The sequence below is a fragment of the Herpailurus yagouaroundi genome, unplaced genomic scaffold, assembly GCF_014898765.1.
Source record: "Herpailurus yagouaroundi ecotype Mexico unplaced genomic scaffold, PumYag 250, whole genome shotgun sequence".
In the NCBI taxonomy this organism is placed as follows: Eukaryota; Metazoa; Chordata; class Mammalia; order Carnivora; family Felidae; genus Herpailurus; species Herpailurus yagouaroundi.
This window is the reverse complement of record NW_024412467.1, coordinates 477,938-491,065: the sequence shown is the minus strand read 5'-3', so window position 1 is coordinate 491,065 and position 13,128 is coordinate 477,938. Positions and strand designations below refer to the sequence as shown.

At 48.7% G+C, this 13,128-nt stretch overlaps 1 protein-coding gene across 5 annotated transcripts; it reads left to right on the top strand.

Moving 5' to 3' along the window:
- The first annotated feature begins 2,263 nt into the window (after positions 1–2,263).
- ZNF391 (zinc finger protein 391) lies at positions 2,264–12,599 on the top strand. Of its 5 annotated transcripts, none has more exons than XM_040460367.1 (5): positions 2,264–2,489; positions 2,867–2,919; positions 8,215–8,331; positions 8,877–8,971; positions 9,722–12,599. In XM_040460367.1, the coding sequence occupies exon 5, from the start codon at positions 9,799–9,801 to the stop codon at positions 10,873–10,875; it is 1,077 nt and encodes a 358-aa protein (XP_040316301.1). In that variant the 5' UTR covers positions 2,264–2,489; positions 2,867–2,919; positions 8,215–8,331; positions 8,877–8,971; positions 9,722–9,798; the 3' UTR covers positions 10,876–12,599. The 5 variants fall into 5 exon arrangements, with proteins under 5 accessions (XP_040316301.1, XP_040316303.1, XP_040316305.1 ...); XM_040460369.1 differs by having other exon boundaries at positions 8,212–8,331; XM_040460371.1 differs by lacking the exons at positions 2,264–2,489; positions 2,867–2,919 and adding an exon at positions 3,984–4,083 and having other exon boundaries at positions 8,212–8,331.
- The last annotated feature ends 529 nt before the right edge of the window (positions 12,600–13,128 follow it).

Here is a 13,128-nt window from a genome sequence, read left to right as displayed (position 1 = left end):
TCCACAGTGGATACACCAATTTACATTCCCATCAACAGTACGTGAGGGTTTGCTTTCCTTCACATCCTTACTAACATTTGTTATTTCTTTTCATTTTTTGGTACTAGCCATTCTAACGGATGTAAGGTGATAATCTCATTGTGGTTTAGATTTGCATTTCCCTGATGATGAGTGATGTTGAGCATCTTTTCATGTACCTGTTTCTTTGGAAACAGGAAAATGCCTTTGGAAAAATGCCTATTCAGATCTTCTGCCCATGTTTTAGTTGGGGTGTTTGGCTTGTTTGTTGTTGTTGTTGTTGCTTATTTGCATGTGGTTTTTGTTCTTTTTTTCCTCTTGAGTTGCACGAATCCGTCATATATTTTGGGTAACAGCCTCTTACTACTTAAATGATTCGCAATTTTTTCCTCCCATTTAGTAGGTTGTCTTCTCATTTTGTTGGTGGTTTCCTTTGCTGTGTAGAAGCGTGTTAGTTTAATGTAGAGCCACTTGTTTACTCTTGCTTTTGTTGCTTTTGCTTTTGGTGTCAGATCCAAAAAATCATTGCTAAGACCTGTGTCAAGTAGCTTACTGCCTATGCCTTCTTCTAGGAGTTGTATGACTTCAGGTCCTGCAGTCACGTCTTTACTCCGTTTGAGTTAAATTTTATGCATGGTGTGAGAGAGTGGTCCAGTTTCATTCTTTTGCACAGTCATAACCAGGAAGATTTATTATTATTTGTTCCACTATTGAGAAAGGACTCTTTCATCTCACCAACCCCGGCTCCTTGGGGAGACTCCTTGGGGGACAGGGCGAACATGCTGCCTATATCCAACTCTACCAACTGTACACAGAGTTACGCTCCCTTGACAAGCGGCATGTCATGCCTTGTTTGATGTGTTCAAGCACAGCCTGGATAGTTTTCCGGTGGGGTGTTAGAGAAAGGATTCAGTCATTGAAAAAGTGGTGGGGGCTAAATCTATAGTTCTCGCCAGGGGCAGTACAATCTCCCGGAAGTCATTTTGGAAATGGGCTGGGAGTTTCTAGTTGGCTCTATGATTAAAGGGTACAATGGCATTGTGTGGACAGGGACCAGACATACCAGATATTATGCACTATACCAAAAGCAGTCCCACACAATAAAAAATTGTACCTTCCTGTACGTGAACATAAACCTAAGTGCATTTTAAAATAAACATGATATACCTTTTGCATGTTTTTAACAAAGCCTGAATTTTCCAAGGAGGCAACTTCCAGATGCCAGATGTACTAAGATAAAAGAAGACTTTATTTTGCTCGGATATATACCATGAGTGATTCATTGATACAATGCTACTCATGGTATTTGGGTTGCCAATGCAAGAGGATGAGACATTCTCCCTGGTCTGCATCGTAGCTGTATATTCATGGTGATTTTATCTACATTTAGCCCTTGTTTGAACATATTAAATGCAAAGAAAAGTATAGACAATATTCAATTCAATATTGTCTTCCTTCTCTAAGCCAAATTTGTTCATTGTTTTTAGGTGCAAGCATTTGACAGCCTCATTATGCAGTCATGCCCAAGCATTTACAAAACGAAACACATATTACTTTGTTATGCATTACTTTCCTTTTATTTCTTCATCTCATAATTACGGCATCGTATTGGTGGTGTTAAATTGCGTATGTGGTTTTACTTCTTTTTGAAATTTCAAGAAGACAAAGAAAATGTTATATTTATCATGTAAGGGTTTCACTGGGCTTGACTGGGTAGTGTACTCATGGTTTAGATGAATTCGAATGCATCTTCCAACATTGAGGTTCTGACAAATAATTTAGGGGGAAAATGAACACAGAGACTAAAAAATTATTTCGTGCATGATAAAAGCTGGGTTTTTATCTGAGAAAAACCAGGGTAGGGTCCTGATTTCACCCATCTCCCCGGCTCCCGGTGGGGTCTGGCGTCCAGGCTGGGCGAGGAAGCCTGTCTGTCCGGGGCGGGTCGGGGACGCCGGCATCGGGAGAACCAGCGACGCGCACCGGAAATGCCGCGTCCCGGCGCCCCTCCTCGGACCCAGGGGGACACCTTGGAGCGCGAAGCCTGGGGATCTGCGTCCTGCCCGGTGGTCCGGGTGCGCTGGGTAACACCGGGCACCCCTGGTCTGCGCTGCGCCGTGTGGAAGGCACAGAGGCGCTCAAGGCCCCCGACGCCTCCCTCAGCCTCGCGCCCGACGGGAGGGGCCGAGCGCTGGGGCGCAGGCGCAGAGCCGCCCGCGCCGCCCGCGCGCCCCGCCCGCTCCGTCCGGCGGCGGCTCGTCAGCGCAGGGTGAGGCCGCGTCCGCGCAGCCGGGCTCCACCCGGAGCGCGAGCGCCGAGGCGCCGCTACCCCGCAAACCGGGGAGCGTGGGAGCCGACGCGAGGGCTCCCCGCTAACCCTTCCGGCTTCCTCGAGCGCCGCGCGCACTCCGGTTCCGTCACCGCGCGGGCCCGGCCCCGGGTGTGTCCCGGCGCGCGGCCGGAGGCGGCCGGTGAGTGCCGCGCGCGGGGCCCGGGGCCGGGCCTGGAGGCTCCGGGAAGCGGTGTCGCGGAGAGCACGGGTGGTGTGGCCGCGGGGGCGGGGACGCTGGCTGCGGGGGGCCGGGGTGGGGGTGGGGGGCAGGCTGGTCCTGGGGCTGCGCGGTCGGCGGGGGGGGGGGGGTGGGGGGGTGGTCTCGGGGTGCGTCCCCGCCACCAGCTCACGACCCGAGTTGCGTTCCGCTCCCCTCTGGGCTCAGCCGGGCGACCGGGTTGTCCCCGGTGCTTGCCGTGTGCCGGTCACTGGTCCAAGCGTTTTTCCACCTGGACCGACTCCTCTTATCCTCGCATTAACCCCGCGACATGCACTGTTCTTGCTCCCATGTTGCAGATGAGGAAACTGAGGCACAGAGATGAAGCACCTTCCATGACGTTACAGATCTTGTGAGTAGTAGTCCCCATTTTGTGGTTCCGATGGTGACGGTGGGTACTTGAATATGGTAGTTTACTAATTGGTGGAGGTATTGACAAATTCTGTGCATCGAATCGTGTGATCTGCTATTATTTTGAGCCGATTTTCCCGAACGCTGTTGCCTGAAGACCATCTTGCAGTCGGTCTCAGGACTTCGCCCCCGTTCTAGGGTTGAACTGAGGCTGCCCGGACCCTCGTGCCGATTCCTTTGCGCGCTGGCAAAGACTCCAGCAAGCGGTCCAGCTGAAATACTACAAAACAGAGCACCTGGAGAAGAGCTGTTCCAGAACCTTCCGAACCGGCTTCCTTCCGAATGACATACATTTTTAACACTGAAGGGAGCAGAGCTAAGCGAGCCTTCTTGCTGGATTCCAAGTTGATTCTAAGAAGAAGTGGCATGGGCAGAAGAATTTCGGATGGTTAGGGTAACAGGAGGTGGCCAGCGCTGGGAAGATTGGGGCGCTTGTGACTGCTCTGCTTGAGAAAAGGATTTGGAAGGGATGCAGGATCCATGAAGCAGGGAGGTGATCCAGAAAAGGAGAGGATGAGGAAGGAAGGAGGAAAGGAGAAAAAAAGGAGAAAAGGAGAGGATGAGGAAGGAAGGAGGAAGGAGAAAGGGAAAGGCGACTTCCCACACTATGGTCGCGAAATCCCTTGGAGGGAAATCTGGGTAAGGGCATGGCCCTAACCTTGGGGAGATCCAATGACCTGCCCTCTCTGAAATCTGGGGGTTCCTCCCTGAGACTTGGGTCACACAGCCCAGTCATGCCTTGGTGTGCATCCTCCAAAGCCGGGATCTGTCCAGGCTCTAGAGCAGCAGCCGCTGGAGGGGACCTCACCAGTTCTCTGAGAGCAACTTCCCTTTTTTATTTATTTTTTAATGTTTATTCATTTGGAAAGAGAGGGACAGAGCACAAGCAGGGGTGGGGTGGAGAAAGAGGGGGACACAGAATCCGAAACAGGCTCCAGGCTCCGAGCCGTCAGCACAGAGCCCGACGTGGAGCTTGAACTCACGAACCGCGAGATCGTGACCCGAGCCGAAGTTGGATGCTCAACCGACTGAGCCACCCAGGTGCCCCTGAGAGCAACTTCCCTTAAGTGTGCACCAGCACAATTTTAAAATTACTTCATTTGAGGTATGTCTCCTTATGTTGTGTCTGATATTCCTTATTATAAATGCTTTGCTACCTTTTAACTTGTAACATTAACAGAAGCTTTGTGAGAAAAGCAGGTAGTAGTTACACCGTTTTACAGTGTGGGACCAGATTTTCAGGAAGGCGAGTGACCCGCCCAGGGATGCACAGCCCTGTGATGGTGGAGAAACGTGGCAGCTGCCTTCTGTATTGATCCCCAGGAGGAAGTAAGAGACTGCCGTCGCTCACACCCTCGTGTGAGGAAATTGACAGAGAGGCTGGATTATATGCCTCCATTCACCTAGAGAGTTTAGGAAGAGTCTAGGCTTGGCCCAGATCCACCTCCTTTACCTTTGGTCATTAAAGAATTAGGGACTTAAGGTCAGACATCCGTGTGTATTGTCCTGTTTCTGTCTCTGGGAGGAGGAAGGATTGCTTTTAGGCATTTGTTTTACCTCGTAACCCTTAAGGTTGTGTTCAGCTAGCCAGAGGTGGTCATTGCTAGACCAGTGGTTCTGGCTGCCCAGGAGAAGACCTCTGCCAGCTTTGCTTTTGGACAAACAGAAAGCCAGGAGGAAGTAGAAGAGGGAAAGGCAGCTGTCTGTCCTACTAGAAGAGCTACAGCCCATGTAAGGGAAGGATTCTTTTCTGAACGTCTGTCACCTCACCAAGCAGGGGATACATTTATTTCTCTTTTCAAGAACTTCCTTCAGGTGACTCTGCCCAATTTTGCCCCGGATGGGACTCGCCATTGTTTGCCTGCCGACCGTCCTTAATGTCTCGCTCTCCACTCCTTTGCTCTGTTTCGTCCTCAGGTGATTGAAGAACACAGCCTCTTGGCCTGTTTCTTGAATGGTTTCATCTGACACATGGACCTTAGGCTCTCACATTTCTCTGGTGCTTTGAAAAAGACAAGGTTCATTCTAGTCTCATCCCCTTAGTCTAGGCAGACAGTGTCCCTTAGCGTTTGGGACCTAAAATTAAACTCCAGGAATCCGAGACCTTTGGACCAAAATCAAGTCTAACATCTTCATTTGACATATGGAGAGACATAAAACCAGATTGGTGGTTTTCCCCAGGTTTTTATATAGCTACCAACAGAGCTGTGACCAAATTCCAGATTACCTGGTGAATGCTTACACCACAGGGCTTCCATCTGGTATTTTGCCGATTCCTGCCAAGGATGCCACCTGCACTGTGCGCCGGCGGATTTGATCCTCAGGCTGCAGGGTTAGGGCTTGAGCGTGCTTGGGACTTACTGCAGCCTCTCAGGGTGATCACCTTTTAGAGGCAGGCACTCTCTAAACCTCCATGGTGCTCTGCGGTCAAGGTCATGCTGGTATCCTGGTATCTGTGGAGGTTAGTTTCTTGGCCTTTTAGGGGCCACAGGAGTAAAAAGTGCAACTGAGGCATTCCTCCTTAGTGAGTCTGAGTCTAGCATTTATCACTTGGCCTTGGGCCAATTACTTAACCTCTCTGTACCTCAAATTCTTCCTGTGTTGTATTGTGGGAATAATCATAGCAGCCCTCTCACTGATGGGAGGCATAAATGAGTCAACATTCATAAAAATGCTCACAATAAGCAGACACAAAAGACCTCAAGAGTTTCCAAGTTAAGTTCCTTTTTTAATTTATTTTATTTTATTTATTTATTTAAAAAAAATTTTTTTTAACGTTTATTTTTGAGACAGAGAGAGACAGAGCATGAACAGGGGAGGTGCAGAGAGAGAGGGAGACAAAGAATCTGAAATAGGCTCCAGGCTCTGAGCTGTCAGCACAGAGCCCGACGCGGGGCTCGAACTCATGGACTGTGAGATCATGACCTGAGCCGAAGTCAGACGCTTAACCGACCAAGCCACTCAGGCGCCCCAAGTTCCTTTTTTTAAAAAATGTTTTTAAATGTCTTAGTTTTGAGAGAGAGAGCGCGTGCGCAAGTAGGGGGAGGTGCAGAGACAGAGGGAGACACAGAATCCAAAGCAGGCTCCAGACTCTGAGCTGTCAGCATAGAGCCCGACGCAGGGCTTGAACTCACAAGCCGCGAGATCGTGACCTGAGCCGAAGCCAGATGTTTAACCAACTGAGCCACCCAGGCGCTCCAAATTCCTTTTTTTAATGTTTATTTATTTTTGAGACAGGGAGAGACAGAGCATGAACGGGGGAGGGGCAGAGAGAGAGGGAGACACAGAATCTGAAACAGGCTCCGGACTCTGAGCCGTCAGCCCAGAGCCCGACACAGGGGTTGAACTCACGGACCGCGAGATCATGACCTGAGCCGAAGTCGGACGCTTAACCGACTGAGCCACCCAGGTGCCCCCAAATTCCTTTTTTTAATGTAGAAACGTTCCCCAGTGGGGTTTCTATGTATCGGTCACACATGCCACATATACAAACGTAAAATGCATGGTACAGTTACACATGCAGTGAGCTTATTTGAAATGCCAAAACAACTACATTTGGCGACACTTGTACAACCGGAACAAATGAATTGATTTCTAGATGCCCTGATATAACACTGGCTCCTTGTACCAACCGCCAAGGCATTAGTGAGTGTGAGGGAGACACTTGACCTCAAACTGGCCATCTCCTTTGAATTCTGTCCTAGTTCTTTCTCTGTTCAGGATACTCTGTTTACTTTAGATAGCCTATGTTTGCATGGTTCTAAGAAAATTTTTAAAGATCTTCAAATTTCAGATCTTCCTGGTTGAGGGGAAAACCTTAAACAAATCCCCCCAAACCTAAACATTTTCTCAACAGTGTCTCTTCTCCAGGATGGACTACAATATGTAATAACGTGGTCACATTCCACTACGGACAGAAGTCCCATTTCCACATCACCTTTGTGGCCGTGCGGGTGCTCTCATATGTCTAAGGGCTTCTGCTGGGGACGAGGACTTGGCTTTAGAGGCTTTGGGATTTACCTGCTGTGACACGCACGTGCAACTGTTACCATTTTCGTTCCATTTCGCTAGAGAAGTATTTCTCCTCCTTTCAGACCTGCCGTCCCCTTCATCATCCTGAAGTAAAACTTACAAACAATAGTAATGACCTGTAGATGTAACTTCCGGAATATCAACACGTTACCTATGACATAAAGGAAAGTAACTTATTAGGATAGTACTATTGCAGCACTTAAAGGCTGGATGAAGTAGGTGGCAGCATCTATAGAATCACTGTGAAGACAACAGCTACAAATACAGCCCGGTAAACCAATGTCACGTCTGTGAATTCAATACCGTGAGTGGTTGGAGTTTCCTGGAATGGTGAACACTTCCTAATATCCAAAGAAAAAGAAGTGTATTTCCTTAATTTTCCAATATATATCAAAGCTGCGCAACATATTTTGTATCTGTATGTAAAGCAGCGTTAGGTAACTATTAACAACTTTTTTGAAAGTCTCACAGGATCGGGAACATTTTTTGTTTTGCAGGAATGCCCATTATCCCTGACCTGCACTAAATTCCAATAGCACTATCCAGTCAACGGGACAGTGAAAAAGAAAAAAACAAAAAACGCTCACCGATTCCCCAAACTTTCCCGAGGAGGATTACTGTAATAAGAGAGAGAAGTAGCAGTGAACCAACCGCCAACAAAGTAATGCTAGAGTAGCTAAAGGGTCTGGGCCGCAAAGGGGGGCAAAGTCCGGTTAAGGGAGGAGGCATCAGGTGTGCAACTGGATTTGTGCCGCAAGGATCAAAAAAAGTTAGTCTCTTATTCAGCCTGGTGGTAGGGCTTCCGTGTTCCCTGTTTCCAGCTGAAAGGCAGGTTTTTGGCAAAGCTGGATACAGACGGCATCACCCTGGATACGGACAGCAGCCCTCTTGGATACAGACGGCATCATCACACTGCATGACTTCTTGGTGGATGTCCTCCATTCACCTTCACATCTGGGAGGTTCCTGGTCTACGAGAAAGGAAATACCTGTGAAACCAGATCATCTCCTAACCCGGCAGATGTGTGAGCAGAAGCATTAGGGGGACCGTTACACGGTTTGCAGCCTGTTGTCAAGCACAGGGGCTCCAGATGAGTCCACGAGAGAATGGCTTAAAGAAAAAGCTTCAGTGGGGAAACTTGGGAGCCCAGAGATGGGGGAGAAGAAAAGGCGCAGATTCCCACATTCTCCCATTTTCCCAGCAGGAAGGTTGTGGCAGCCGGGGTGCTCCGCCGGTCACTCGGCACGGGTTAGCGTCCCGGGAGAGGGCCTTGCCGCTCTTCCCTTACGAGCCAGTGTAAGCACAGCCCTGTCGGCGGGGGGTAAATAGACCACTTGGTGCCAGGCAGTCTGTGGGGTGCCGGCTGTTTAACAGGCGCGTCTGAGAAGCTAGCCGCCTAGTACCTGGGAGCCTTGAGATCCTTGGGAAGTGCCGGCCCTGCCGGCAGCAGGAAGTCTGTGGGAAGCCGAGCTTATGTTCTAGACCCTCCTACGTGAGGAATGTCGGGAGGGGGGGAGGCTGGTTTCAGCCAGCACATTTCTCAGGCCACTTAGAGTAGGTTTCTAAGGTTCTTTGGGGACAGTTCTACTTGTTAAGTTAGAAGAACTTACTAAATACAAATGTCTGGGCCCCATATCATACCTGCTAGGCCTGAGGCAAAGCCAAGATATCTCGAGCAACAAGCTCTAGAAGGGATTCTGATGCGGATGTGTATAACCTTTTGGAGCCCAGTTTTAGCTCCTGTCACACAGCCGTTTTCGCCAGCCCCTCCTGCCACAGCCTCTGAAAGTTGGCAGTGTCTTTTTTGTACATCGAAGCATTAAGACCGAGCTCTGACTAGCCCTGTGTTACATCATTTCCCATCAGCCGGAATCCCAGCATGTGAACTGCACGTGGTCATTCGGTCGGAGGGAGGACAGCGGTGGATGCTGGATCTTCAGTGACCGAAAATCCCTGTCTAGGTGAGTGATATCATTGAAAAGACCGCCAATGTGATACTTAGGAGACGTCAGGTCTAGTCTAAGCTCTTGTAATTCGCCAGGTGACTGAAGCTACCCAGTCTGCTTTCTGTTTGTCAGATGTGAGCTGGCCTAGATGACCTCTGTGGAGATGAACTCGGATAGTCTCGGGTAGTAGACTTGCTCAGAACACCTAACCGGTTGGAGGGAGGGCTGGGGGACCCGTGGCGGTGGCAGTGCTGTAGTTACTTAAATCCTGTTGTCTCTCAGGGCCAAGAAAATGATTGCATTCACGCTTGATAGAGTCATCCTGCACTTTTTGCTTTTTCAGAGGGGGTCTCTTCTACACTGAGTCTGTTCTCACCCCTTCCCTCCTTCCCATTTACTACCACTCATCGGCTACAGTAACTAACAGCTCATTTTCCTTTCAAAGCCCTGCTCTCCGCTCATCAGCTGGTCTACCTGCTCATTTCCATTTTTTGGGCTCAGCATAGTACCCGCCTCCCTCCCCCTGTTTCTTGATGTCTCTGTGCTCACCATGCCTATTATAGGATCTCGGCCTGCTAGCTCTTCTGCCCCTGTTCACTTCCCTTCAACTGTCCCTTTTTATTTTCTCCCCGTAGAAAGCTGACACTAGGTGTGAATTGCAAATTTGCTGTCTTTTTTTTTTTTTTCCCTGATGGCTTCTTTCCCTTGGTCTCCACACTAGAGGCAGGTGAGGCAGGTGACGTTTGCACTTTAAATGTCTTTCAGATAGGGAGATTTGAACTGAGCCAAAGCATCAACACCATTCAGGCTATTGCCGAAGAATAGAGTTTTCAGGGTCAGCAATGGAAGGTCTCAGAGGGAAGACTGCCCAAGGTCGTACGAATGAAGAAGCCTGTAAAAGTGGGGGCCAGTTGTCAAGGCAGACAAAATGTCCCGTACGGAAGACATCTTCTTTTGGGAAAACAGCGATCAGAAAAGTGTCAGTGACCCGCAAGGAAATTTTCACGAGGGAGAGAGGTCCCGAATCTAGTGAATTTAGCCCGAGCTCAGAAGTTAATACCCAGCAGAAAACTCCAGAGGGAGCTAGATCCCCCATATCTAGGAAACACTTCGAAGACAATTCAGACTTAATTAGACACCAAAAACTCTTCCCACAGAAGAAACCCTGTAAATGCAATGAATGTGGCAAAGCCTTCAGTTACCAGTCAGACCTTATGGTCCACAGTAGAACTCATGGTGGAGAAAAGCCTTTTGAATGCCACGAGTGTGGGAAAACCTTCAGCCGAAGCACACACCTTCTCGAACATCAGAGAACTCACACTGGAGAGAAGCCGTACGAATGCGGTGAGTGTGGAAAGGCTTTCAGCCGGAGTACTCACCTTAGTCTACACCGGAGGATCCACACGGGAGAGAAACCGTATGAATGCGGTGCGTGCGGAAAAGCCTTTAGCCGAAGCACTAACCTCAGTCAGCATCAGCGAACTCACACCCAAGAAAGACCTTACAAATGTAACGAGTGCGGGAAAGCCTTCGGCGACCGGTCAACCTTAATTCAGCATCAGCGCATACACACCGGCGAGAACCCGTACGCGTGTCGCGAATGCGGGAGAGCTTTCAGCTGGATCTCCTCCCTCGTTGAGCACCAGAGGACGCACACCGGGGACAGCCCCTACGCGTGCAGCGGCTGCGGGAAGGTGTTCAGCAGAAGCTCGTCCCTTAGCGAACACCAGAGGATCCACACCGGAGAAAAGCCCCATGAGTGCGGAGAGTGCGGGAAGGGCTTCGGTCGGAGCTCCTCCCTCATCATTCACCAGAGAACTCACACGAGAGAGAAGCCGTACAAATGTAACGACTGTGGGAAAGCCTTCAGTCAGAGTTCAACTCTCATCAGACATCAGCAGCTTCACGCGAAAGGGTAATATCTGAGCTCTCGTTGATGGCAGCGTAAGAGCACACAGCGTGACTTCCTGTCGCTACACGTCTTGGGAGTCCCCCCCCCCCTCTACTAGCTGGCCAGAAGCCAATTTCAAGTTAGCCTTCCTGCCTTCCTTCCTTGATGCTCAAAGGACTGATCAAGACAAGGGGATGACTTTCAGAAGCCAACACGTTCCATCCCCTATTCTGGAGGACTCCAGACTTAGAGTATAGACCTCCTACCTGACACCTTGTATTTGCTCACTTTATCTGTTCCGCAGGGCTTGGCTCCCTGAATGGTCAGTGAACCTTCTGTTTCCTGACCACATCAGCCCCTTTACTTAAGAGGAAATCCTGTGTGTGTGTGTGTGTGTGTGTGTGTGTGTGTGTGTGTGCGCGCGCGCGCGCGCGTGTGTGAGAGAGACAGAGAGAGAGAGAGAGAGAGAGAGAGAGAGATGCTGGCTCTAGTCACAGAAGAGAAGGAGCTGGCTTCAGAACAGGACAAAACACTCCCACTGGTTTGGTGATAATAGCGTTGAGGCAAATTCAGTCCCTCATCTTATAAGGACGGATTTTTCTCTTAAACCTTTTTTTGCTGTAGCGTATTTTCCTCAAAGTATAAACCATGGTTCTACTAATGTGCTTAAGTAATCCTAGTAGTATTTTATGTCTTCCTTACCAAGAATGTCCTGACACTTAACGTTTAATTTTTCCATTATTTAGAAAAAATGCTGCCCTAGTTTTTAAATTTTTCTTTTGTTTACAGACTTCATGAAGCTTCGGCCCTCTGGCCCTAATGCTCACTGATCCTGTAGAGCTGATCTCTACAAATTCAGTGCCTATTTCTTAGTCTTTTTCCTACTTGACATTTGCAGAATTGTCACTTTTGGCCACTCTTAGGCCTTAACATTTGCGCTTCTGCTGGGATCCATGATTGTGTGCTGATCCACACTTTCCCTACCTCCCAACGTTCTCTGATTAACAGTGATGAGCTCTATAACTTTGGGCAAGAATTAGACCAGAATAGTCTCATCTCATCGGGCCATAATACTTGAGGTTATTCAATGAGGTTGTAAGCTTCTTGAAGACACAAACCTTTCTTTAGATCCCTTTAAAGCATCCAAAGTGCTGAGCAGTCCCTAAGTGCCCTGTGATTATTGCCCACCTTATCCCAGGTAATCAGTTGGCTAGGTTTTATCTGAAATGGCTTACGAGTTGATTTCTCTCTCTGTTCTTAACTGCTGCTGCTGGGGCCTCAGGAGTTTGGGCCCAGATTGTGAGAGTAAACACCATTGCCCTTGTCTCCCTGTCTCCAACTCGATGCCTGACTAAACAATCACCTTGTCTGAAGAGTCCACAGTTCTCATTGTCCCTGGGAAAAAGGTCAAACTGTAACTTCAAGGCCTTCCACAGTTAGGTCCATTTCCTTATTTTCCATTACTGCCCGGTATCCGTGGGCAGACCTGTCCTTTGTCCCTACCACACCCTCTGTTCACACTTGGCTTCTTTTCAAACTATTCTGTGGCACCCTTTTACACTTCCTGCTTTTTTCCTTGTGTCTCTGGAAATCCTATCCACACTCAAGTCTGCCCCCACTGACACTTTTAGTTCCCCACCTGAGAAGTCCTTTGCAGAAGGGGCGCCTGGGTGGCTCAGTCGGTTGAGTGTCTGACTTCGGCTCAGGTCATGATCTCGTGGTTCGTGAGCTTGAGACCCGTGTCCGGCTCTGTGCTGACAGCTCAGAGTCTGAAGTGTGCTTCAGATTGTGTCTCTCTCTCTCTGCCCCTCCCCCACTCACACTCTCTCTCAAAAATAAACATTAAAAAAGAAGTCCTTTGCAGTGATGGTTTGCGTGTATTTTCCTACATTACACACTTTCTTATTCTGTTCTCAGATCCTTTCAGGTGCTTTTTTTCCATAAACTTTTGAAGTTAGAAATTGTCTTAAATCTCTTAGAAGCCCCATCTAACACATGGTACAATGCAGGTCTGCACTCTCGTTTTAATCTAGACCAGGAGGGTTTAATTTAATAGTGCAGTGTCTTTAGTCTTTTGACTGGTGAGATGACCTCATAAATATTTTGGTCCTTTTTGTCCTACTTTGAATTATGTAAATTCACTCTTGGGACTAAGTGTCCTTTAGAGCTCTGGGATGCTGGCGTCTTGGCTTTCCATCTTGTGGGACTGTTGTAAGGAACAAATGAAATGAGTTTATTCATGCAAAGTGATGAAAACAGTGGCTGGCAAAGTAAGCGCTCA

What these genes read in the sequence shown, in the direction of transcription:
- ZNF391 (XM_040460367.1), top strand. Translation starts at nt 9,799, where the DNA reads ATGGAAGGTCTCAGAGGGAAGACTGCCCAAGGTCGTACGAATGAAGAA.